This window comes from Panthera onca, chromosome D1 (assembly GCF_046562875.1).
Source record: "Panthera onca isolate mPanOnc1 chromosome D1, mPanOnc1 haplotype 2, whole genome shotgun sequence".
Classification (NCBI taxonomy): Eukaryota; Metazoa; Chordata; class Mammalia; order Carnivora; family Felidae; genus Panthera; species Panthera onca.
The window spans coordinates 55,063,213-55,089,253 of record NC_138348.1 but is presented as its reverse complement, the minus strand read 5'-3'; the positions used below and the strand labels follow the sequence as shown (position 1 = coordinate 55,089,253).

Below are 26,041 nucleotides of genomic sequence, written 5' to 3'. Positions count from 1 at the left end.
GTTTTATCTGAAGCAGGGCTCATGCTTACCCAAAGCGGGGCTCAAGCTCATCCGATGTGGGACTCGAACTCCCCAACTGTGAGATCATGACCTGAGCTGTCAGATGCTTAACGACTGAGCCACCCAGGCACCCCTGTGTGTTCTCTTTTTATATGAATTACAAAATTTAAGCAAAAAAATGGTTTGATAAAATTGGTCTTTTTGATGGTTTGAAACATGGGATCTATGTTGGTAAGGTCTTTGAGATGTCTTTAATTCACTAGCCGGATTTGTGCTGACTCAAAAAGCCATTGCAATACAATACTCTTAGTTGACATTTATAGCTATAATAAGATTTCCTTTAAAAAACATTTTACTGAGGTATGAATGATATACAAAAAGCTGTACATATTTAGTGTATACAACTTGATGGGTTTGGAGATAAATATACGTTGAGAAACCATCACCACAATCTTTGCCATGAACATATCCATTTCCTCCAGAAGTTTCTTTCCTTCCTTCCTTTATCCTATCCCTTCTCTCTAATTACATACAAAACTGAACCAACAGGGCTAACTCCAGATTTAAAAGCGCTCCCTCTAGCAACACCCTTGTCAAGAGAATTAGAAGCACAAGTGATTTAATCATCCAACTGTTCTAATGATCATGTTATGCTTAGCACGATTAGATGGCACTCCATCTGATCATATTCAGTCAGTCAAGGAATCCTGTTTGTCTCCACCCACTCCTTAAAGGTAACTGAACACAAACCCTGTTCCTGTTCTGGGGCACTTTGCTAGTTGGAAGAGCTTCCATCAATTCTTGATTTTACTTGCAAACCATTATTTTAAGAATATCAAATACAGAAAATGCTATGTGGTGACTCCTACTATACTATCAGCAGGGATGTTGTCCAGTATGTGATTTGTTTGTACTGGTGAATGACTTGATGAATTTTTAGGCAAAACTATATACAATCCTCCTATGATTTACACAATGGCATTTCTGGAAAATCCAAATGCACATTAACGTGCAAGGATACTTATATGTAGAACTGAATTGGTTGTACCTTCAAAATCTGAAAGCAGATTTTCCACTCATATTCATGACCAGTTCATGGCAGAGCAGTGACATGCTTACAGTTAGCCTGCTTGATGTGGTCACTGTCAACCTCAGCCCTCATTCACCATGTAAACCAACAGGGCGAACTGCGGGTTTCACATGGCTGTGCTGGGTGGTCACATCCTTTTTGGGATCCAGTGGTTTAGTTGATGCCAGGAGTGCATGGCTGTCGTGATGAGGTTATGGGTCTCAGGATCGGATGGCACTGCACCTGATGAAACCAATTCCATCAGGAAGTCCTAGAAGTCTCCGCCCGCTCGGTGGGGGTGATGGAATATAAGCCCGGTGCCTGTTCTCGAACACTGTGCTGGTTGGAAGAGTCGAAACCAGGTGGACACCCACAGTGTTCTGGCAGCCCCCGAAGCCCCCAGGGGCCGCCATCATGTCCCCGTCAGCTCTTGGGGTGGCTGTGGTGTGCATGATCAACATGAACAGGAGCATGGAAGCCCACAGTATCCTCCAGAAGAGAGGGTTCAGCGTGCGCTCTTTTGGAGCCATATCTCTGGTGAGGCTCCCAGGACCCACACGCTGTCGTCCGCATCCCATGAGGTACGATTTCTCCACGAGGTACATGCACATGTATGACGACCTCTCCAGGAAAGACCCGGAATGCTACCGTGGCAACGGAATCCTGCGCATCTTGGAGAGGAAGGAGAGAATCAAGCCTCACCCAGAAAGGTTTCAGGAGTGCAGCGACTCCTTCGAAGTCATTTTCACCTGCGAGGAGAGGGTATACGACCGAGTGGTGCAAGAGCTGTGTGCCAGGGAGCAGGTGACCTTCCGGGCTGTGCACGTGGTGGACGTGGACATCGAGGACACCTTGGAGGAGGCCACCTTCCCGGCGTTCCTCATCTGTGAGCTGTGCCAGAGCTTCCAGCAGGCAGACGACATGGAAGACAGTCTGGATCAGCTGCTGCAGGCAGCAGAGGAGAAAACAGGAAAGAGCATTCTTCACACAGTCTGCTTTTACTGACGGTCATGGCTGGATTTGGTCCCTTGCTCATTAAGAACTTGTGCGTGGGGTTTCGGATTCGTCTGTATTTTCTGTGAGAATAGGTTTCAACTCCTTTTCATGAACTTCTCTTTCTGTGATTTTTAGGTATATACCACTGGGGAAGAGATATGAGCAAGAAAAAGCATTTTTTGGGAGTCGGGGACAAGGCGTAATAGTCATGGAAACAGTCCAAACTTGGGCATATGTTCTAGGTACTTGGTGCACAAGAAGTAATTCAGCGCCAGTGTGGATCTGTGAGGAAGTTGCTGTCATGGCCTGTGTTTTGCAGATGAGCAAGTCAAAGTTTATAATGGAATGCTGGACAAGTGATTTGTTGAAGGATATTCAGCAAACAAACAATATGGTCTGGGCCATCACTGTTTCCCCAGCCTTCTTTCTGGAGGCTCTGGGGGAGAATTAATTTCCTTGCCTTTTCTAACTTCTAGAAACCACCCACCCATGTTCCTTGGCTCAAGGTCCCCTTCTACCATCTTCAGAGTCAGCCATGTCAAGTTGAATCATTTCACATGACATCATTTCTGCCTCCCTCTTTCACATTTAAGGACCCTTATAATTACATTGGGCTCACCCAGAAAATTCAGATTGATCTCCCAATTTTAAGGTCAGCGGTGTTAAAAAGAATGCCACAGACCCAAGGTGGTGTTGCTTGCACCCTGGACTGCAAACCAAGGCTTAACTGAAATTTTCAATTTCTCCAGGAGTGGACTTATAAATCGGTCTGGAATTTTGTACTCAGTACAAATGGGATAATCTGTTATGTGGGTCCTCTCCATCTCCCAAAGGAAGATGAGGTCATCCACCTAATAAGACTCCCTCCCATTCCCACTGAGGGAAGGGGACCTTGCCTGAAACAGTTGTTTCTTTTATTTTACTAATAACTTTTTGCCTCATTGTCCTTCCTATAAAAACCTTGCATATGTATAACTCCTTGGACCTTCCTTCTACTCTGTACATGGGATGCTACCTAATTCATGAATTGAGTAATAAAGCCAATTAGATCTTTACAATGTAGTGGTTTGAATTTTTGTTATTTAACAGTAGATTAGGAAACTTAATCCCATCTGTACATATTACTTTTATTTTTATTTTTATTTTTTTTTTATCATAAAGTTTAATTATGGTTCAGAAAAAATTGAGTGAATAACTTTCTCTGAAAAAATATACTGAATCTGTGTAGACTGCAGTTATTGAGGGGGAGGGGCTGGTAAGTTAAATTGCCCTATTTTCTATCTGAAAATCATAAAAAGTCCCATTTCCAGTCTGAATATAGAGATGCATGTGCCCAAAATGGCTGAGAATAAATACAAGAAAGGCAAAAGCTGCAAAGCTAAGGGCATGCAACAGACTCTAAGAGAACGTCTCAGAAATACCCAAAGTGGCAACAAGGAACGTTTGGCTGGAATCTGAAGTTCTTTCAATCATCTTTGTCTTTTGCTCCATGTTTAAGGATGCGCGTGAACTCGATGTAATTGAAATTCCCCTTTTTGTCGATAGGCGCTTCTCTGTACAGCTCGTCCACCTCTTCATCCGTAAACCGGTCTCCCATCGTTGTCAGCAGCTCTCTCAGGTAGTCTTCCTGGATGGTGCCAGTTGCTTCTTCATCAAAGCAAGCAAAAGCATTTCTGATGACATCTTCTGGATCTGTGCCATTTAACTTCTCACCGAACATCGTGAGAAACATGGTGAAATTTATGGGCCCTGGAGCCTCATTCATCATGGCATCCAGATACTCATCAGTTGGATTTTTCCCCAGGGAGGCAAGCATATCATGCAAATCTTCCTTGTCAATGAAACCATCTCTGTTCTGATCAATCATGTTGAAGGCCTCTTTGAATTCCTGAATCTGTGACTGGTCAAACATGGCAAACACATTGGATGTTGCGCGCTGCGGGCGCTTCTTGGTGGTCTTGGTCTTTGCCCTTTTGCTCGACATGGTGGTGGTTAAATCCCTGCACAGCCGCAAGAATCCCAGCACTTCGGTAACCCCTTCGCTGCCCTCGCTGCCGGTATCAGCACTCTTCTACTCCCACAGCCCCCTAAAACCAACCTGTACATATTACTTTTAAAGTGTACCGCTTACAAAATTTGAGAGTGTTGCCTCTGGAAATAGACTGGAATGAAACAATTAGAGGTCTCTAGGAAAGTAAACATGGAAGTCTCTTCACTGGCATAAATTATGAGGAGCCCTTTGGATTTCATTAAACATACAAACAAAATGTAGTGTGTTAGAATTAGAAGTATAGGCTATATCACTTGTTAAAGAAACAATTTCCTTTTGCTTATTTTGAATGCTATGTTAATTATAAGGGTTTTTTCTTTAGATTTTTAAAATGGTCATTCATTTTTTGAGAGAGAAATGGGGGGAGGGGCAGAGAGAGAGGGAGACGCAGAACCTGAAGCAGCTCCAGGCTCTGAGCTGTCAGCACAGAGCCTGACACGGGGCTTCACTACTGGGCTTAACAATCCTGCATCAATGTCCACTTAATTCTTAGTCCAACTGGTATACCTTGAAGGGTAGAAAAGAATTTTTCCTTCTTTTCACTAATAAGTTTTTAGAAGAGCATGAAATATGGGGAACTAGCTATAATAATATACTTGTATGTATTTATATCAAAAGACACATTTTTCTGAAGGTGGGATTATTTTCTTCCTGTCTTTGTTATATGATTAAAAACAATAATGTACAAGATTGGTTTTATAATCAGTTAGAATATAAAGTTACTTCCAAGTTGAAAAAAAGTTCCCACCCTACAGTCAGGATGAGCAAAACCAAATAAAATTACTTATAAAAGAATATAAAGAAAGCAGGAGAATTTTTTCTTCTAGCAATCATAAATGTGGATTTTTGGTGACCAAGCATTACTAGGTGGCAAATGAAATAAAAATGGGTCACAAATGTCAAGAATCATATATGATCTACAAATTGTGCATGGACATTTAGGAACCCTTAGGAAAAATGAAAACTCATTGTGACTCCAGAATTTGAATCTTGGAGTGCCTGGGTGGCTCAATTGGTTAAGCTTCCAACTCTTGGTTTCAGTTCAGGTTATGACCTCATGGTTCATGAATATGAGCCCTGAGTCTCTGGTAGAGAGTAGCCTGCCTGGGATTCTCTCTCTCTCTGCCTGTTACCCACTCTCTCTCTTTCTCTTAAGATAAATAAATTTAAAACAAAAACAAAATATGAATCTCATGACCAATCCTGGGATGAATATAACTGCAACATCATCCTTCACATGAAAAAAAATTGAAAGTCATCTTTGCATATTGCATGTGTTCATATTGCAGATTGAAAATAAGTTTACTATCCATTAATTTAATTACATTAAAAATTTTTAATGTTTATTTTTGAGACAGCAAGAGAGCGAGAGAGAGGGAGACACGGAATCTGAAGCAGGCTCCAGTCTCTGAGCTGTCAGCACAGAGTCTGACACAGGACACAAACCCATGAACTGTGAGATCATGACCTGAGCTGAAGTTGATGCTTAACCGACAAGCCACCCAGGCAACCCTAATTTAATTATATTTAATGTCAGTGAAGGGATTAAAAGAGGCCTGTAGCAAGGCTGGTTTAGCTGGGAAAGCTTTTTTTAGTGAAACATCATAAATGTGAACATTCAATGTGGGATGGAGATCCAAGAAGGTGGGAGGAGTGTGAGAGAAAATAGTCAGGAGAAGGCTAGGGAGGGAGAATGGCACTTAGGGATCTGGGATCCAGACCATGTGGAAGAGGGCAAGGGTGATGGAGACAGCTGTGTCCCTGGGGTCCTGATGTAACTACCTCCCTCAAGAGGTCTCATGAAAGAATATAAACAGCCCAATGCCCAGCTCCTCAACAAGCTGAATGTCATCTCCAAAGAGCTGGTGAGTGAATTAGATGTGTGTGTGTGGAGGGGAAGATTCCAAGATCAAGATAAGGATTGGGCTGGTGTTATGTTCCGAGCAGGCCAGACGAGATAGGACTCTCATGCACTAAGAATGGTAAAAGACCAGAAACACCAATCTGTCTCGTTAGAGCAGAAGTGGAGAGGAGGTCTGGGAAGCTATATGGGCAGGTGAGGTTAATGAAGGGTGCTAAATAAAGAGAAGTAATCAATATATGGCAAGTGCTGTAGTGAATTGACTAAACATGAGAAAACAGAAATGACATAGACTTACTTCAAATCTTTCTTGGCAAACAAGACGAGAGCCCAGAGAATGACTGGGATCTCTGCTGAGCTTCCCAAATCATGGTATGGGAAGTAGACCAGGACACCTCAGGCAGGTGTGAGAAGGGAACTATGGGAGAGCAGCATTGAGTGGGACATTTAGGATGAAGCAAACAGGCAAATTCTCAACCTCTGAGCCACCTGGCTTCTCTCTTTGGCTCCAATTAATAAAATGTCTTCTGCTTCTCCCTTTCCCCAAATCCATGACCATCATTGGTTTCCATAATATGCCCCCCTCTCCAGCTCTGCCTTTGTTGATTTATGTCTTCCATGGCCTCTTCCTTCTTGCCATTTTTCTCCTTTCCTTTCACAATCAGGTCTGTGGGGTACATACCTACCCTCACATACCTCTGATGCCACCCCACTGGTTTTCCTGCAGGAGATCAGCTGCCCTCACCAGAGAGAACCTTCTCATAGAGCAGCCATATGCTCTATAGGAGACAGTGCCCTGACTTAGGCCCGCTGAGTGGACTCCTTTGATTGGTGACTCTGATAGCAAACACTTTCTCCCAGCACCTGGAGGGTGGAAATTCGAGATGATTTTTCCCCCCCAGAATGAAAAATCAGGGGCACCAAGAGGGTAACTGGAGTGGAAGAAATAATGTTCATGAGCATAAGATACACCTTAGCTACTAAGTTAGATATTTTAAACTACCCCTTCAATAGGGGGAATTAACATTTATCTCCAGTTCTTCAACCTATCTGCTTACGAAGTTGATTTTCTCTGAAACCATGAGCACAGATCTCAGGCAAATTCCCATTTTTTTCTATTTCCCCAGTTTGTAATATGGTGTCTAAAAAATAGTTACTGCTTCCTAAATGACTGAGTGAATGAGTGAATGTACACTAAGAACTAATTGATAAAATTTCCACTTTTCATTCTTCCAAATATTATGGACATCCTTTCCCAACAATAATGCCTTATTTTCCAAATTCAATAATTTCTAAACTTAGTTTCTTAGGTTGTGAACATGAGCAGTGCCTCATTCAGGTACACACAGGTTCTGTCAATGTTACTTCTTAAAGGTCTGTTGACTCTCGTCACAAGTGAGCCAACTGAATGTGGTGAAGTCAGAGAGATATCAAATCTCATTTTCATCAATTAGGCCAAATCTGCCTGTATAAACACCTACCCTACTTTCTTCAGTATTCCCTATGCAAAGCTACCTGGAGCTGAATAAACACTGTTCAGTGAACAGGCTATGTTTTGATTTGAATACCCACATTTTCTTGTTTCCCTCCTTTTTCATTCTTTTCCTTATGTTAAACTACCTACCAAAAGGTCAAGTTCAAGTTCAAGAAACACCTTATTTACAGCCTTTTCAGATACATACAATGATTTCCTTTGTATATTCATAATCCTCTGAGAGGAAAATACAATAATATGTTTTATTTGATTAGCTGGGGATATATACATGTCAATTAGACTATTACTTATTGAGGTAGAGAACATGTCCTATTGACTTTTTGTGTTTCTTATTGTTTGCATGTTCAGAGAAGATGAAGAGTATGCGATATGCCAAAAGCTCCTTGTGACTTCACAAGGAATATTACAAGAAAATCTGTATTTTCATTTCTGTCAATGAATCAAAGGTGATATCTCTGGTAGTCTCCACAGGTATGATTTCCTTAAACCACACTGATGTTAGCCACACAATCTTCCACTTCCTGGGCATCCCTGGGCTAGAGGACCAGCATGTGTGGGTTTCCATCCCCTTCTTCATTTCCTATGTCATTGCCCTGCTTGGGAACAGCCTGCTCATCTGCATTATCCTCACAAAGCACAGCCTCCATGAACCCATGTACCTCTTCCTCTGCATGCTGGCCGGAGCAGACATTGTCCTCTCCACGTGCACAGTACCTCAGGCCTTGGCCATCTTCTGGTTCCGTGCTGGGGAGATCTCCCTGGATCGATGCATCACTCAGTTCTTCATTATCCACTGCACTTTCATCTCTGAGTCAGGGATCTTGCTGGTGATGGCATTTGACCGCTACATTGCCATATGCTACCCACTGAGATACACCACTATTCTTACACATGCACTCATTGGGAAAATTGGTGTGACCATCTTCCTGAGAAGTTTTTGTATGATCTTCCCCATAATATTTCTTTTGAAAAGATTGACTTTCTGCCAAAATAAGATTATTCCACACACTTATTGTGAACACATTGGCTTGGCCAAATATGCTTGTAATGACATTAGCGTGAACATCTGGTATGGGCTTTTTGTCATCGTGTCTACAGTGGTCTTAGATGTCCTGTTAATTTTTGTTTCATATCTGCTGATTCTCCATGCTGTCTTCCACATGCCTTCACGAGATGCTCGCCACAAAGCTCTCAACACATGTGGCTCCCATGTCTGCATCATTGTCCTCTTTTACGGCCCTGCGATCTTTACAACCCTTACTCAGCGGTTTGGACGCCACATTCCACCTCATATTCACATATTATTGGCTAATGTCTGCATTCTGGTTCCACCTATGCTGAATCCCATCATTTATGGGATTAAGACCAAGCAAATCCGAGAGCAGGTGGTTCACGTATTTTTTCCAAAGCAGAAATGACTTTGGAAGAGGAACATTATTTTCAGCACCTCTAGTTCTCCATGATGTGGTCTGAGGAAGCAGTGGGTGGAAACACTAATGGCAAGCTGAACTACTAGGAAGTAGCCTAGTGAATTCTGTTTCTGGGGCAGGTTCACCAGGGAGATGAGAGGACTTAACATCTTCTGTCAAAGCAACAGAGAGAGCCATGCCATGTTTGACTGAACAGGTTACCTCCTGAACAGAGCCTGTGGCTGGACATATGAATTTCCAGAGTCATGTGTCCTTATGTCACTAGTCTGATTTTTGGTTATAGATGAAATTGTTGGGAAGGAAAAATTCTTTCTCTGCCCTTGAAGGTGTTCCAGCTGGAGTAAGAATTAAGTTGACTTGAGTTAGTTAACAGAAGAAGAAAAAAATAAGTTTTATTATGTGTGCACAGAAGCCCAATAATGAAATTGAGACCTAAAGAAATGACAAAGGCAGGTAGTTTTTATAGTTTTTAGACAAAGGGACAATACATCTGTGAAGAATTGACAGTATAAAGAAAACAGGTATTTGGGAGCTTAAATTAGTAGGGAATTCTAAGTAGAACTAAGGCTGAGGTAGTAGATTAGAAAAGGAGAACAAAGATTTGTTTCTACAGTGTTTTCAACTTTAAAATACCTTTCTCTGGTGATAAGGATGTCTTTGTACTTCTTGGCACTGGGAGGATATTTTTCACATGGATGATTTGTTTTCTACTTTCAGGGGGACAGATAAGGGTCTGAGTGTCCTTGCATTGACTGTTTCTTAAGTAGTTTTTATTGAAAATAATTAATGTGCCAAAGTGGCACATTTTGGGGCACCCTCCCTTGGCCCCTATAAAAAGAGGGTATTGCTCTGGTCTTAGAAGTTGTTAAATTATTCCTCACTGAATTCATGTCCTCTGAGACATCTTGTGATATCCCTGGACAATCACATACAAACGGCCCAATGTTTCAGTTATGCAGGACGAAAGACTTCTGGAGATCTTATGGACAGCATGGTGATGAGAGTTAATAATACTTCATTGCATAGGGGCACCTGGTTAGGTGTCTGACTCTTGATTTTGGTTCAGGTCATGATCTCATGGGTTTGTGAGTTTGTGTCCCACATTGGCCTCTATGCTGACAGCGTGGAGCCTGCTTGAGATTCTCTCTCTGTCTCTCTCTTTCTCAAAACAAACAAACAGATAAATAAATAAATAAATAAATTTAAAAAACCTATTGCATATTTGATATTTGCTAAGAGATTTGACTTTAAGTGTTCTCACCCCCCTCACTCAAATTGCAGCTATGAAAGGTGAATGATATGTTAATTAGCTTGATTGTGGCAATCATTCACACATAATGTATACATATGTCAAAATATCACATTGTATACCTTAAATATATAAATTTTTACCTCTCAATTATACTTTAATAAAGCAGGAAAAAAGAACTCATCTCAAATATGACAATTAGATTTGTTAAATATTTGGTATGCATCTGTCCATATTTTTCTGTATGTATCTTTATGTATCTGTGTAAAAATAATAAAAAAATATAAACATACTCATAAATATAGACAGACACATATGTAGTTGTATCTTTGGAAAAGGTGGAATATTGGGACTCCTAGATGGCTCAGTGGGTTAAGTGTCCAACTTTGGCTCAGGTCATGATCTCACTGCTCATGGGTTTAAGCCCTGTGTCAGGCTCTGGGCTGACAGCTCAGAGCCTGGAGCCTGCTTCAGATTCTGTGTCTGCCTCTCCCTCTCTGCTCTTCCCTCACTTGTGCTCTCCCTCTCACTCAAAAATAAATAAATAAACATTAAAAAAGGAAAAGGTGGAATATTAACTATAGCAGTCTATAAGATACCATCACTTCACTTGTTCATGACCTACATCAGTAAGTTGTGAAAGGGCCATTGGTAAGTATTAATCCCTAAAAAGGGAAAAGAAATTGTTTGTAGAACACTGGTCACAGACACTGGAAATTGTCTTCCTACTCTTGACAAGGGATAATCCTACTGATATGATGTTGACTCTTGGCCAGAGGAAATGGGGGGACACTGTGATGCTCTAGAGAGCTGGCCTATTACAGCCAACACTTGAATAGTGGAACCACAACATGTGTTTTTACCAGTTCCATTTATAGCAGCATGTTATTTTGGAAGGTAGAATAGAGTCTGTGCTAGACACAGGAGCCATTGCATGAGCCCAAGATGAGACCATTATTTTTGAAATGATGGATGTAATGGTGTACTGGAAAGACATTCCACAGAGATGGAGTCAAAACAACTCCTCAAACCCTCTTTGTATGAAACACAAATGCCTGACAAGCACAGACATGGATGTGAACTCATGCTGAGATTGCCATCCTGAGTAGCAGCAAGTAAATGTTTGCTTTAAGAAGTTGTTTCCCAGGATGCCTGGGTGGCTCAGTTGGTTGAGCATCCAACTCTTGAATTTTGGTTCAGGTCATGATCCCAGGGTTGTGGGACTAAGTGCTGCATCAGGCTCTGCACTGAATGTGGAGCCTGCTTGAGATTCTTTCTCTCTCCCCCTCTGTCCCTATCTCCCGCTCACACTTTCTCTCTCTCTCTCTCTAAAATAAAGAAAAAAGAAGTTGTTTCCCATGTGTATTTTCCCTTCACTTACTCTGGGTCTTCGATTCCATAGTGCAGCCTGAATGCTCCTCACAAAAGCCAAATGTCATCCCATCTCCTTCCCGCTCCAACTTGCTTAAAAAAAAAAAAAATACTAGGCACTACCACCACTGTAAGCTATTGAATGAGTTACTTGTATAAATGGATCCAAGTCATTTATATAAGAACACTCTTAGGATTAAAACATATTTAGGTATATATTGTTCAATAAACACACCTTAAACAAACAAAAGTTTGTAAATAAAGGAATAACTCAACAAACATTAAATTATGCCCACTATAAATTACCAGGACTAAGCTAAGGCCTGGAGATAATCAGTATCACAGTCCCCTTTCTTAGGGAGTCCATAAACTAGAGTTGACAAAAATTAAGGGATTAAAACACAATGTGATAAATAATGTAGAAAGCACTGTGGGATAGGGTAGGACAGTCACTTCTGTGAGAAGTGTGAGTCTCCCAACTGTGAGAGAGAGAACTCTTCCTGCATATTCCTGTGCTGAATGTGGACAGGTACCTAGAATTAGCCAGGTCAAGGGCTTGACAATAGGAAGTGGCCAATCTGAATAGTGGCAAGGTGAGGAAAGCAGTGTATGGAAGAGGAGGGGCAAGAGACATTCCTGAAGAGATAGGAAGGAGGAGAGCAGGAAAACCAATATTGTAGGGAAGCAGCAATTTCCTCTGCCAGTCAAGGTCTTTCAACTGCACTAAGAATTAAATTGACAAGAGATAGATTAACAGGAAAAAAATCTGAAGTTTTATTATATGTGTACAGAGGCCAAGTAATGAAATTGAGACCTCAGTAAATAACTAAGGCAGGTAGTTTTTATACTTTTAAACAAAGAGACAATATATTTGTGAGGAGTTAACAGGACAAAGAAAACTTTGGGAGCTTCAATTTGGAAGGAATTTGAAACAGAACTTGGGCTGGGGAGGTTAATTAGTAAAATGTAACAAGGGTTGTTTATACAGACTTCTCAGCTCAAATTCCCACCTCTAGTGATAAGGATGTCTCTTTACCCTCTGGTACAGGGAGGGTATCTTTCACATGGAAGATTGATTCATTATTTCCTGGAAGCAAGGGGCGGTGGTGGTGATGTCAGCGTGTTCTTTTGCATTGGCTGTTCTCAAGTAAATTTTACTTAAAATCATCAATGTGCCAAAGTGGTGCATTTTGGAGCGGCCTGCCCTTGGCCACTACAATAAGAAAGAGTTCAAAACATGCCATCCCAACATATACCACTGTGGAATACTGATTATTTTGAGCTTAAGGTGCTTAAGAAACAGAAGATACAACAAGAATTCTCTGAATTACCCCTTCCTACCTAAAAAGTAGCTATATAATTTCCCTTGAGAAAAGTGCCCTTTCTGTTCCAGAAAGGGAAGAACATTCTCATTCCCAGAGACTGGGAATCCGTGCTGAAATGGATCTGTACAAACTTACTAAAAAAACCCTTATATTCTGCCACTTCCTGTATCCCTTCCCCAGATAGCTTTTAGTCACATCACCACATTTCCTGCCCCCAGCCCAAACCCTTTGTCTTCCCATTCCTTTTCTTTCTCTTTTCTTTTCTTTTCTTTTCTTTTCTTTTCTTTTCTTTTCTCTTTTCTTTCTTTTCTTCTTTCCTTTTCTTTTCTTTATTTCTTCTTTGTTATTTTATTATTTTTAAATTTACATCAAAGTTAGCATAGAGTGCAACAACGATTTCAGGGGTAGATTCCTTAATGCTCCAACCAGCTTGTGGTTTAATTGATTTGTTCTACTGTTTTTTTGGTTTTGCTAACATTAATTTCTGCTCTAATCTTTATTATTTCCTGTCTTCTGCTGGTGTTGGGTTTTATTTGCTGTTCTTTTTCCAGCTCTTTAAGTTGTAAGGTTAGGTTGTGTATCTGAGACCTTTCTTCCTTCTTTTTTTTTTTTTTTTTTTTTAATTTTTTTTTAACGTTTTTTATTTTTGAGATAGAGAGAGACAAAGCATGAACGGGGGAGGGTCAGAGAGAGGGAGACACAGAATCTGAAACAGGCTCCAGGCTCTGAGCTGTCAGCACAGAGCCCGACGCGAGGCTCGAACTCACGGACCGCGAGATCATGACCTGAGCCGAAGTCGGCCGCCCAACCGACTGAGCCACCCAGGTGCCCCTTTTCTTCCTTCTTTAGGAAGGACTGGATTGCTATATACTTTCCTCTTATGACTGCTTTGTTGCATCCCAGAGGTTTTGGGTTGTGGTGTTATCATTTTCATCGGCTTCCATGTACTTTTTAACTTCCTCTTTAACTTCTTGGTTGACCCATTCATTCTTTAATAGGATGTTCTTAAGTCTCCGAGTATTTGTTACCTTTCCAAATGTTTTCTTGTGTTTGATTTTGAGTTTCATAGCGTTGTGGTCTGAAAATATGCATGGTATGATCTTGATCTTTTTGTACTTGTTGAGGGCTGATTTGTGTCCAGTATGTGGTCTATTTTGGAGAACGTTCCATGTGCACTGGAGAAGAATGCATATTCCACTGCTTTAGGATGAGATGTTCTGAATATATCTGTATATATATATATATATAAAGCCATTGTTTCCTTGTCGATTTTCTGTTTAGATGATCTGTCCATTGTTGTAAGTGGGGTGTTGAAGTCCTCTACTATTATGGTGTTATTATCAATGAGTTTCCTTATATTTGTGATTAATTGATTTATATATTTGGGTGCTCTCACATTTGGTATATAAATGTTTACAATTGTTACGTCTTCTTGGTGGATAAACCCCTTAATTATAATATAATGCCTCTCTTCATCTCTTGTTACAATCTTTATTTTAAAGTCTAGATTGTCTGATATAAGTATGGCTACTCTGGCTTTCTTTTGTTGACCATTAGCATGATAGATGGTTCTACATCCCCTTACTTTCAACCTGAAGGTGTCTTTAGGTCTAAAGTGGGTCTCTTGTAAACAGCATATAGATGGATCTTGTTTTCTTATCCATTTTGTTACCCTATGTCTTTTGATTGGAGCATTGAGTCCATTGAGGTTTAGAGTGAGTACTGAAAGATATGAGTTTATTGCCATTATGATGCTTGTAGAGTTGGAGTTTCTGGTGGTGTTCTCTGGTACTTTCTAGTCTTTGTTGCTTTTGGTATGTATGTATGTATGTATGTATGTATTTTTTTCATCTTTTCTCCCCTCAGAAAGTCCCCATTAAAATTTCTTGCAGGGCTGGTTTAGTGGTCACAAACTCCATTAATTTTTGGTTGTCTGGGAAACGTTTTATCTCTCCTTCTATTTTGAATGACAGCCTTGCTGGATACAGTATTCTTGGCTGCATATGTTTCTGATTCAGCACGTTTAATATATCCTGCCACTCCTTTCTGGCTTGCCAAGTTTCTGTGGAAACTTCTGCTGCAAACCTCATCTGTCTTCCCTTGTAGCTTAAGGACTTTTTTTCCCTTGCTGCTTTCATGATTCTTTCCTTACCTGAGTATTTTGTGAATTTGACTATGATATGCCTTGTCGATGGTCAGGTTTTGTTGCATCTAATAGGAGTCTTCTGTGCTTCCTGGATTTTGATGTATGTGTCTTTACCCAGGTTAGGAAAGTTTTCCACTATGATTTGCTCACATAACCCTTCTACCCCTTTTTCTCTCTCTTCATCTTCTGGGACCCCTCTGATTCTGATGATCCTTTTTAATGAGTCACTGATTTCTCTAAATCTTCTTTTTTTAAATGTTTATTTAATTTTGAGAGAGAGAGAGAGAGAGAGAGAGAGAGAGCGAGAGCAGGCGCCAGGGTGGGGCAGAGAGAGAGGGAGACACAGAATCTGAAGAAAGCTCCAGGCTCTGAGTTGTCAGCATATAGTCCACCACAGGCTTGAACCCATGAACTGTGAGATCATAACCTGAGCTGAAGTTGGATGCCTAACCAACTGAGTCACCCAGGTGCTCCAATTTCTCTAATTCTTAAATCATGCTCTTTTGCCGTATTCTCCCCCCTTTTTTTTGCTTCATTATTCTCCATAAGTTTGTCCTCTCTATCGCAGATTTGCTGTTCTGTCTCACCCATCACTGAGGCATCCATTGGAGACTGCAGCTCAGTTATAGCATTTTTTATTTAATTCTGACTAGCTTTTATTTCTTTTATCTCTGCAGAAAGGATTCCAATCTATTTTCAACCCCAGCTAGTATTCTTATTAGTGTGATTCTAAATTCTGGTTCAGACATCTTGCTTGTGTCTGTGTTAGGTCCCTGGCTGTCGTTTCTTACTGCTCTTTCTTTTGGGGTGAGTTCCTTCATTTCATCATTTTGAAGAAAGAAAAGGAATAATAAGGTAAAAACTTTTTAAATTATAAAATTAAAAACAACACAAAAAATCAAATAAATGATGCTAGATCCTAGGTGTGTTTTTATCTGGTTGTTGAAAGGATCTTCACAGATTAGAGAAAAAAGGGAAAAGAAAATTAAAAAAAAGAAAAAAAAGGAAAACATTTGAAAATTTGAACAAATGAATACAATGAAATAGAATAAAATGAAATGATGGAAGTAAAATAGAATTTGAAAAATGTACAAAAAATTAAAAAATATAGTAGAAAAAATTAAAGAAAAATATTTTTAATAAAAATTGAAAATAAAAATAAATTTTTTCTCTTTCTGTATTCAAGAAAAAGAAAAGAAACAAAAAAGAAACAATAATTGAATAGATGGACAAGCCAGTAGACTGAAATATGACTGAAATTACATCCTTTCCCCTAGAAGTGAAACTATGAAGCACTTTATAATCTGTAAACTAAGCAGGTGGAGAGACTTGTGGTGTTCCTGAAAAGTGATATTGGCCCAGTTGGGAGGGGCTTAGTTTAATGGCTCTGTTCTCCACTAGATGGCTCTACTTGGCTTACTGGGGTGAATTATTATGGTGCTTGTAGGTGTGTATGCACGTGCGTGGGAGGAGTGAAAATGGCATCACCTAGCTACTCAGTCTCTAGTGTTGGAACTCTGTGCTCTCCCTGACCAGCAATCGTGCACCAGTCCTCTGTCTCTGGCCTCCATCCACTTCTCACTTTTACACTGTCTGTGACCAAGCCATCAGGTTGCCAGGGGGCACCTCCCTCCTGAGTTTTATCTCAGATGCGGCTGTGTTTCCCGACCCCTCACTTCTGAGGGACTGCGGCTTGGGCCCACTCAGATCCCCTGGGGGAGGGTCTCACCAAGCAATGGCTTGGTCACCCAGCTGCACCCAGGAATGTTTGGGGGACCATGCTGCTGCTGATGCCCAGAGACTGCGACTGGGTGCCAGCACGCCCCAGAAAAAGTTCACAAGATTGTGTAGCAGCAGTGTTTCAGGGATTATGGTAAATCACAACACACATCTGGCACCAGGCTTCCCCCTTAATGTCCTTGTTCCAGCACCAGCAAATGTAGTTGTTTTCTGGGGTCTGCTGGGACCTTGGTGGCCTCACAGCCTCTACCAAATGTCCTCCAGCAGGGGAACCTCCTCTCCCCATGTTGCCTGTACACCTCGCAGGTCTCACTCTCTGCTCCTGGGGATTCGCCTTTCCCACCAGAGCACCACCAGGCATCGAGCTGCGGCATTTCAGACTCTGTGCTCCCCCTGTTTATATAGAGTCTTAATGGAATTTAAACACTCTCCTTTCTCCTTTCTCCCTTTATTCTTCAGTCCCTACAGCTGTTTCCACTTTTTCACTTTCTCTCCAGCTGCTTTGGGGGGTGGTGGGTGCTTTTCCCATACTCCCCCCACCCCCCATCTCTTTCCTCTCTCTACATACAAAAGTGGCTCTCTGCCCTCCACAGCTTCTCTCTCCCCCAGTTCACCTGTCAGTGCTGCGTACCTGCTGAATTCTGTGGTTCAGGTTGTGCAGATTGTTGCGTTAATCCTCCCATCAGTTTTCTAGGTGTGCAGGATGGTTTAGTGTTGATCTGGGTGTATTTCATGGATGTGAGACACAAAAAAACCTTCCATACTGTTCCACCATCTTGCCCCTCCTCCTCAAGTTATATTTTTTGATTGATAATGGGATTAATGCTTACTACTTCCGATTATAATGGAAATAGGGATATTTCACATAACAATGCTAACATTGAATTTCTTGAAAATAATATGTGTATACATGTAATCTTGGTTGGAGGAGCAGCTGGTGTGGGCATGACTGAGGAACCATCAGGACCTGACCCATGTACATTCTGCTATGGTCCCTTGGGTATCAGCTTCCTCTGCAGTCTTTAGGCAAATGCATAAATCTCTGCTGCCTGATGCCTGTTTCTCAGCCTTTACTTGATTCATCCCATTCTAGCTCGTGAGGACTCCCTTTGAAGCAGGTGAAACTTTAATTGCTATGAAATGAAATTTCAGGAAGAAGACCAGGAATTGTGGGGTTATGGGGCATAAGGCTGATGGTTGAAAGTATTAGGACTTTTGTGGGGAGTCAGGTGTGTTGAACAGGGACAGCAGCAGGGGCTGAAGCTCATTCTGTCCCCTCTGATTGCAAGAGCGTTCTGATCATCAGACTGCCTACCTCAAGGACAGTGGCCTGTAGTCAGTGTTTCTGAGGTCTGAGAATTGTCTGTTTAAGATATATATATATATATAATATTTCTTATTATATATATGCAATATATAATATGCATATAGGGATATCATCTTCATAGTTTGAAGCTGATGACACAGGAATATTTTCACCTAAGGAATTGTCAGGCACTGTAAAACTGGGGCTTCTAAAAAAAAATTTAAGGAGCTGTTTTACCAGCACACCCCTAGACTGGAGGTACAAGTATGGACTGTTCCAGTAGAATGGAAAGGGCTGTCTAGGAGGGGAGAGGGGGGAGACTTTGGGCTTGCACCCACACTTTGGCTCTCAGTGTGCTTGGAGCCTCAAGTCCCTCCAGAGAGGATTCCACACTAGCAGCAGACCTTGATTACTGTGAACATTTTAGGCATCAGAAGAGCCTCATTCATGGCTCCTATCATCACCCTTTATACTTTCCATCCAGTATTTATCATTACAGAGTAATCACACGGTGCCTCAGTGTTCTGGATTATGGGAGCATACATATCTTAAACAGACCTCAGAAAGTTTACAGTCAATTGGGAAACACAATAGGCCAATATCTCTGAGGTAGGTGCTCTGATGATTAGACTTCTTGTGAAATCAAAGGAGGGGAAAGAATGAGTTGTGGCAAGAGGCATCATGTGAGCACACTCCTGATGTAGGGGACAGACAGTGAGAGGGCCCTGGGTTGGTGCCATGGCTCCACAGCACAAATCAGGGATAGAGGCAACTTGTCCAGGGGATTGAAGATGCCTGGATCAAAGTTGCAGAAGCCTTCATGAGGCACTTGAGAAGGTAGTGGTGTTTTTTTTCCAGTTTATTTATTTTGGGGGGGAGGGGCAGAGAGAGAAAGAGAGAGAGAGAGAGAGAGAGAGAGAGAGAGAGAGAGAGAGAGAGAATCCCAAGCAGACTCTGCACTGTCAGTGTGGAGTCTGATGTGGGACTTGAACTCAATGATCATGACCTGAGCTGAAGTCAACTAAGAGACCATGCTTAACCAACTGAGCCACCCAGGTGTCCTGTCACTCGAGAAGGTTTTTAAGGTGGCCATGAGTTACATAAGGAGCCATTCCAGTTCATGCAAGTTCACCCAGAGACCAGCCCCCAACTGGCAAGCTCCGTAGCCTATATTCTTTTCTACTCCAAAGAACCCTTCTGTGTGCTGCTTCCAAGATATCCAGAGTCCATCAACCTGTGTAAGCTGGTCCTCTTCTTCTCTTTCTAGTTACTTGAGACTTAGTTTCTTTCCCTTCATCACTTTTCCCTGCTATTCCTTTGCCAGTATAGTGGCACACACACTTGTCCATCACCCCCAGTGGCATTTTCATAGCAATTTCGATTTCTATCTACTTCTCCAGTAGGATGGCTTTCCCCCCATCCCTATTTATTCTTATAGTTGTGTGGCCACAGACTGACCTAGTGGTAGCTGCTGTCCACCCACGCACAACTTCACAAGCCTCTTGGGGGCTCTGTTCATGTGATTTTATTTTCAGGACAGTGTTAGCCATTTCTCAGGGGCAATATAGCAATGAAAATAGGACTGGATTTTCCTGGTCTGGAAATTAATTTTTAAAAAATGTTTATTTATTTTTGAGAGAGAGAGAGAGAAAGAGAGAGAGAGCAAGCGAGCATGAGTAGGGAAGGGGAAGAGAGAGAGGGAGACACAGAATCTGAAGTAGGCTCTGGGCTCTGAGATGTCAGCATGGAACCCGATGTAGGGTTTGAACTCGTGAACCACAAGATCATGACCTGAGCCAAAGTTAGTCGCTCAACCAACTGAGCCACCCAGGCACCCCCTCGATGTTAAATTTATAGGTGAGGAGAACAAACCTGGAAGCGAGGCTATTATTTGCATGTGCACTTACTACGTGCAAGACACTGAGCAGACATGGAGTGAATACAATGATGAAGACAATAACTTCTTTTTCTGTCTTCTCCACCAGTCCTCACAGTCCTGCTTTGCCTCGATCCATGTTAGCACCTGGTTCTTTCTTCTGTAGGACACTGGACAACAGAGCCATCTCTCAGCTTCTCACACTTCTCCTGGCTTGGATTCAGGACACAGTGTTCTGTGTCTTCACCAAAAATTTACCCCTTTTCTTTTTAGAGACATTAGCAATGAAGCAATAGCAAAAGTGGGTGGAGTTTCAATGATAAGTAATTATGAAGACTTTGTAGTATTATTCCTGGTCTTGACCCTGTGGTGAAGGGGGTAGGATATGGCTGCCTGTTGGGGGGCTGTCTTTGTTCCACTGCGCTCACCCCTTGAACCTGCCCCAGGTCGGGAGGGCATCTCACTTCCAGTTGTTTAGAAAGGTCTCTTTTTCTTAACCCATTTCAAAGATGAGGAAATTACGTCCAGGAAATTTTGAAAAGTTTCCAGCTCTGTGCTTTGAGTTGTAATGATATTTTTGAGGCTGAAATTTCTGTTCTAAGAAGTGGATTGTGGGAGATGCAGGAGAGAAGCATCAAAGGAAAAGACTTCAAAAGGGAAGGGCTGGAGAAGGTGCAAAACCTTAGGACATGTTTACACAGCTGCGGCTCAGAAAGCCTAGAGCCATTAACATTGTCCAAGGCCGGATCCTCCTTTACACCTGACCCTTCCTAGTGTTATAAAAACCAATTAACTCGAAATTCAACCTTGAAAAGCTAAACCATTAGATTGATTAACACACTTGCTTAGCTGACTTTATGCACGTAGTCTTTAGCAATTATCCTAATAAAAAGAACCTTCATTCTGGAGTCGGGGCCTCATTCCGACTCTAGTACGAGGACCTTCAGTTAACTGCAGTTTGTTTGCGGACTCATCTTTTGCGACTCTGGCCGTAGTCCCTGCAACAGTGGATGGTGACAGTCCTTACTAGCCTGTGTTGGCAGAAGAAATGAATGGTGTGTAGTAAGTAACATTTTCATATCACTGCCGAAAAATGTGAAGCTACTTTAAGATGATACTTTCTTGATCTTACTTCACTGCAATAGTAATTCATCAATACATGAATTTCTCTCACTAGGGCAAACTTCATCAAATTCCAGTCTTTGCTCTCTTTTTCCACCACTTCTCTCTTCCACATAGTTGTTAGATAAATATATCCAAAGTGCTTTCCAATTTCAAAACTGTTCATGGCTGATCTTTTTTCCTAACTGATGAAGTTCATCCCCTTTACTTTCAGAGTCAGTCTACTTTTGTTGCCATCTTTTTTTCTAACTGCTCCAAATTTGCCGCATCACAGCCTCACAGAGCTGAAAGCTGCTTTAAACATATTTTGCATTTGTGGGCCAAGCATTTCTTCTTGAATTCTCAGATGACTTTCCCCCATTCATTACTTGATACTTCCTCAACCTGATGGCATCCTACTTTATTTTCAAGGCTAAGTTCAGATATGAAGTCATTCTTAAAACCATTACAAATATAAACAATGAGAATTACTTCCATTGTGTTTCCATACTAAAATTTACTTGTAAAACTAATATGTCAACTTAATAATTTAATTTTAATTAATGTAAATGTCTCTTATGAGCTTAGGACCTTATTTAGAAAACAAACCATCTTTTTTAAAATTTATTTTTTATTTTTAAGAAGTTTTTATTTAAATTCCAGTTAACATACGGTGTTATATTAGTTTCAGGTGTACAATACAGTGATTTAACACTTCCTTTTTAAAAAATTTTTTTTTAATGTTTATTGATTTTTGGGAGAGACACAAAGCGTGAGCAGAGGAGGGTCAGAGAAAGAGAATCTGAAGCAGACTCCAGGCTCTGAGATGTCAGCACAGAGCCTGACGCAGGGCTCAAACTCAAGAACCATGAGATCATGACCTGAGCCGAAGTCGGATGCTTAACCGACTGAGCCACTCAGGTGCTCCATGATTTAACACTTCCATACACACCAGGTGCTCATCTCAGCAAGTGCTCTCCTTAATCCCCATCACCTATTTCACCTATTCCCCACCCACCTCCTCCCCACCTCCCCTCTGTCAACCTTCAGTTTGTTTTCTGTAGTTAAGTGTCTCTTTCCTGGTTTGTTTCTCTCTCTGTTTTTTTTCCCCTTTGCTTGAACAAATCATCTTATTTACCTTTAGTATCATAGTTCCTGGCACCTTCAGAATGGAATAGAATTAGATAAATGTGAAAAGCTGCTGGCAACAGCAAAAACAATCTTGGTGTATGAACTGAATTTTCCTCTCTGTTAATAGGAAACTTGTCTGATCCAGGCATGACTACCTTAAACCACACTGCTGTTAGTCACATGGTCTTCTGTTTGCTGGCCATTCCTGGCCTTGAGGACCAGCATGTGTGGGTTTCCATCCCCTTCTTCATTTCCTATGTCATCGCCCTGCTTGGGAACAGCCTGCTCATCTGCATTATCCTCACAAAGCGCAGCCTCCACGAACCCATGTACCTCTTCCTCTGCATGCTGGCCGGAGCAGACGTTGTCCTCTTCACGTGCACAGTAACTCAGGCCTTGGGCATCTTCTGGTTCCGTGCTGGGGAGATCTCTCTGGATCGCTGCATCACTTAGCTCTTCTTCATACATACCACCTTCATCTCTGAGTCAGGGATCTTGCTGGTGATGGAGTTTGACTGCTACATTGCCGTATGCTACCTACAGAGATACACCACTATTCTTACATGTGCACTGATTGGGAAAGTTGGATTGACTATCTTTCTGAGAAGTTATGGTACAATTTTCCCTATAACGTTTCTTCTGAAAAGATTGGCTTTTTGCAAAAGTAGCATCCTCCCAAATACAGCCTGTAAGCATACTGTCTTGGCCCGTGCTTCCTGTAATGACATATGACTAAACATCTGGTATGCGGTTTTGTCCTAATGTCAACAGTGGTCTTAGGTATCGTGCTAATTTTTATTTCATATGTGCTGATTCTCCACGCTGTCATCTGCATCCCTTCTGGAGATGCTTGTCACAAAGCTCTCAATACTTGCGGCTCCCATGTCCGTGTCATTGTCCTCTTTTATGGACCTGGGATCTTTACAACACTTACTCAGCAGTTTGGATGCCACATCACACCCCATATTCATGTTCTGCTGGCCAGTATCTGCATTATGGCTCCTCCTATGCTAAATCCCATCATGTATGGGATAAAGACCAAACAGATCCAGGACCAGGTGGTTTATGCATTGTTCACAAAGCAGAAATAATTTTTTTTTTTTTGTGTGTTTTTATTTTTTTATTTATTTATTTATTTTTTTTTTAATATATGAAATTTACTGTCAAATTGGTTTCCATACAACACCCAGTGCTCATCCCAAAAGGTGCCCTCCTCAATACCCATCACCCACCCTGCCCTCCCTCCCACCCCCCTTCAACCCTCAGTTTGTTCTCAGTTTTTAACAGTCTCTAATGCTTTGGCTCTCTCCCACTCTAACCTTTTTTTTTTTTTTTTTTTTTTTTTTCCTTCCCCTCCCCCATGGGTTTCTGTTATGTTTCTCAGGATCCACATAAGAGTGAAACCATATGGTATCTGTCTTTCTCTGTATGGCTTATTTCACTTAGCATCACACTCTCCAGTTCCATCCATGTTGCTACAAAAGGCCATATTTCATTTTTTCTCATTGCCACGTAGTATTCCATTGTGTATATAAACCACAATTTCTTTATCCATTCATCAGTTGATGGACATTTAGGCTCTTTCCATAATTTGGCTATTGTTGAGAGTGCCGCTATAAACATTGGGGTACAGGTGCCCCTATGCATCAGTACTCCTGTATCCCTTGGATAAATTCCTAGCAGTGCTATTGCTGGGTCATAGGGTAGGTCTATTTTTAATTTTCTGAGGAACCTCCACACTGCTTTCCAGAGCGGCTGCACCAATTTGCATTCCCACCAACAGTGCAAGAGGGTTCCTGTTTCTCCACATGCTCTCCAGCATCTATAGTCTCCTGATTTCTTCATTTTGGCCACTCTGACTGGCGTGAGGTGGTATCTGAGTGTGGTTTTGATTTGTATTTCCCTGATAAGGAGGGACGTTGAGCATCTTTTCATGTGCCTGTTGGCCATCCGGATGTCTTCTTTAGAGAAGTGTCTATTCATGTTTTCTGCCCATTTCTTCACTGGGTTATTTGTTTTTCGGGTGTGGAGTTTGATGAGCTCTTTATAGATTTTGGATACTAGCCCTTTGTCCGATGTGTCATTTGCAAATATCTTTTCCCATTCCGTTGGTTGCCTTTTAGTTTTGTTGGTTGTTTCCTTTGCTGTGCAGAAGCTTTTTATCTTCATAAGGTCCCAGTAATTCACTTTTGCTTTTAATTCCCTTGCCTTTGGGGATGTGCCGAGTAAGAGATTGCTACGGCTGAGGTCAGAGAGGTCTTTTCCTGCTTTCTCCTCTAGGGTTTTGGTGGTTTCCTGTCTCACATTCAGGTCCTTTATCCATTTTGAGTTTATTTTTGTGAATGGTGTGAGAAAGTGGTCTAGTTTCAACCTTCTGCATGTTGCTGTCCAGTTCTCCCAGCACCATTTGTTAAAGAGACTGTCTTTTTTCCATTGGATGTTCTTTCCTGCTTTGTCAAAGATGAGTTGGCCATACGTTTGTGGGTCTAGTTCTGGGGTTTCTATTCTATTCCATTGGTCTATGTGTCTGTTTTTATGCCAATACCATGCTGTCTTGATGATGACAGCAAAGCAGAAATAATTTTGATGTGGAAGCTGGCATTCTTTTTTTGTTAGCAATCCTCTCCATGGATGGAGTAAGCTTTAGCACCAGTTTATGGAAGCAGGTAAGATACTAGTCAAATGACTCCAGGTGTTGCTGTTTCTAGTGAAATTGCATGAATGTGATTTTTGTACATGTTTCTTCCAAAGTCTCTAATATGTCATTGAATATCAGCGTCTTTGGGGCCTTGGTTAACTTTCTCCCCACAGAATTGAGAACTAGATCAGGGTACCTCTCTGTGTCTTCTTCTCTTACCTCTCTAACCCTAGACTGGAGAATTACATAAGATGAATCTTGGGCAGTGATTTTCTTCTGACAGTTGCCAAACTCTTCTTTTCATCCTTGTGACTTACTTATTTTATAACTGGCAATTTGTACATCTTAATCCCCTTCACCTAATTTCTCCCATCCCCAGACCCCTCTTCTCTCTGGCAACACCAGTTTGTTTTCTGTATCAATGAATCTGTTGCTGTTTGCTGTTTGTGTGTTTAGTCCCTCAGAAGTTTGTTTTGAGAAGCTACTATAAGTGGTATTTAAAAAAATTTTCTTTTCCAAATGTGCGTTGTTTTCCAAAGTTGCCAAACAATATTGAATTCTACATCTGTAGAAACACAATTGATTTATATGTTGACCTTCATCCTGCAGCTTTACCTTATTCCACTTACTAGTTCTTGTAGCTTTGTTGTTGTTGTAGATTCTATCTGTAGTTTTTCCTGCATATGTACAGCCATGTTGTTTTCAGAAAAATAAAGTTTTATTTCTTCCTTTTCATGAAAAAAAGAGCTGATGTTATGGTTTTGGTTTAGAAGGCTGTCAACTCACGCAGAAATACCATGTTGCAATCTGAAGGCAGAATTCCATTCTCCTGTGTCTTTGCTCTTAAGGCCCTTAACTTATTGAATGAAGCCTATACACCTTATGGAGGGTTATCTGCTTTACTCAAACTTTAATGATTTAAATATTAATCACATTAAAAAAACATCGTCACAGCAACATCTAGACTGGTGCTTGACCAAATAATTGGGCACCAAAGTCTAGCCAGGTTGACACGTAAAATTAACCATCATAACATCCCATGTAAGATTGTAATCCCTGTGACATCTCACCACTCTGTGGCTCTGCGCCCTTTTCTTTTTTTTTCTTACTTGGTGATGTTTTATTTCAGACATTAGAAAACAAAAAATCTATGAAAAAATTAAAGTCTGATGATACTTTTAAGAGTTCAATTCTCTGAAAATGTAAATTTTATTTTTTTTTGTTTTATGCAGTGACTGAATACACAGAGGGACAATG

The 26,041-nt window shown here is 41.2% G+C and overlaps 2 protein-coding genes and 2 pseudogenes across 2 annotated transcripts; 3 read left to right on the top strand and 1 right to left on the bottom strand.

The window, feature by feature from the left end:
- Nucleotides 1-1,483: 1,483 nt before the first annotated feature.
- On the top strand, nucleotides 1,484-2,111 carry LOC132662347 (RNA polymerase II subunit A C-terminal domain phosphatase SSU72 like protein 2 pseudogene; annotated as a pseudogene).
- Nucleotides 2,112-3,517: 1,406 nt separating this feature from the next.
- Nucleotides 3,518-4,159, bottom strand: LOC132661340 (myosin regulatory light polypeptide 9). The gene has a single exon (XM_078433137.1). It carries the CDS (start codon nucleotides 4,047-4,049, stop codon nucleotides 3,531-3,533), a length of 519 nt encoding a protein of 172 aa, XP_078289263.1. The 5' UTR covers nucleotides 4,050-4,159; the 3' UTR covers nucleotides 3,518-3,530.
- Nucleotides 4,160-7,926: 3,767 nt separating this feature from the next.
- LOC132662346 (olfactory receptor 52B4-like) lies at nucleotides 7,927-8,889 on the top strand. Its single transcript, XM_060607821.1, has one exon. It carries the CDS (start codon nucleotides 7,945-7,947, stop codon nucleotides 8,887-8,889), a length of 945 nt encoding a protein of 314 aa, XP_060463804.1. The 5' UTR covers nucleotides 7,927-7,944.
- A 13,404-nt stretch (nucleotides 8,890-22,293) lies between these two features.
- Nucleotides 22,294-23,237, top strand: LOC132662345 (olfactory receptor 52B4-like; annotated as a pseudogene).
- Nucleotides 23,238-26,041: the final 2,804 nt, after the last annotated feature.

Excerpts from the sequence above, each read along its gene's own strand:
- LOC132661340 (XM_078433137.1), bottom strand. The coding sequence starts at position 4,049 with ATGTCGAGCAAAAGGGCAAAGACCAAGACCACCAAGAAGCGCCCGCAG.
- LOC132662346 (XM_060607821.1), top strand. The coding sequence starts at position 7,945 with ATGATTTCCTTAAACCACACTGATGTTAGCCACACAATCTTCCACTTC.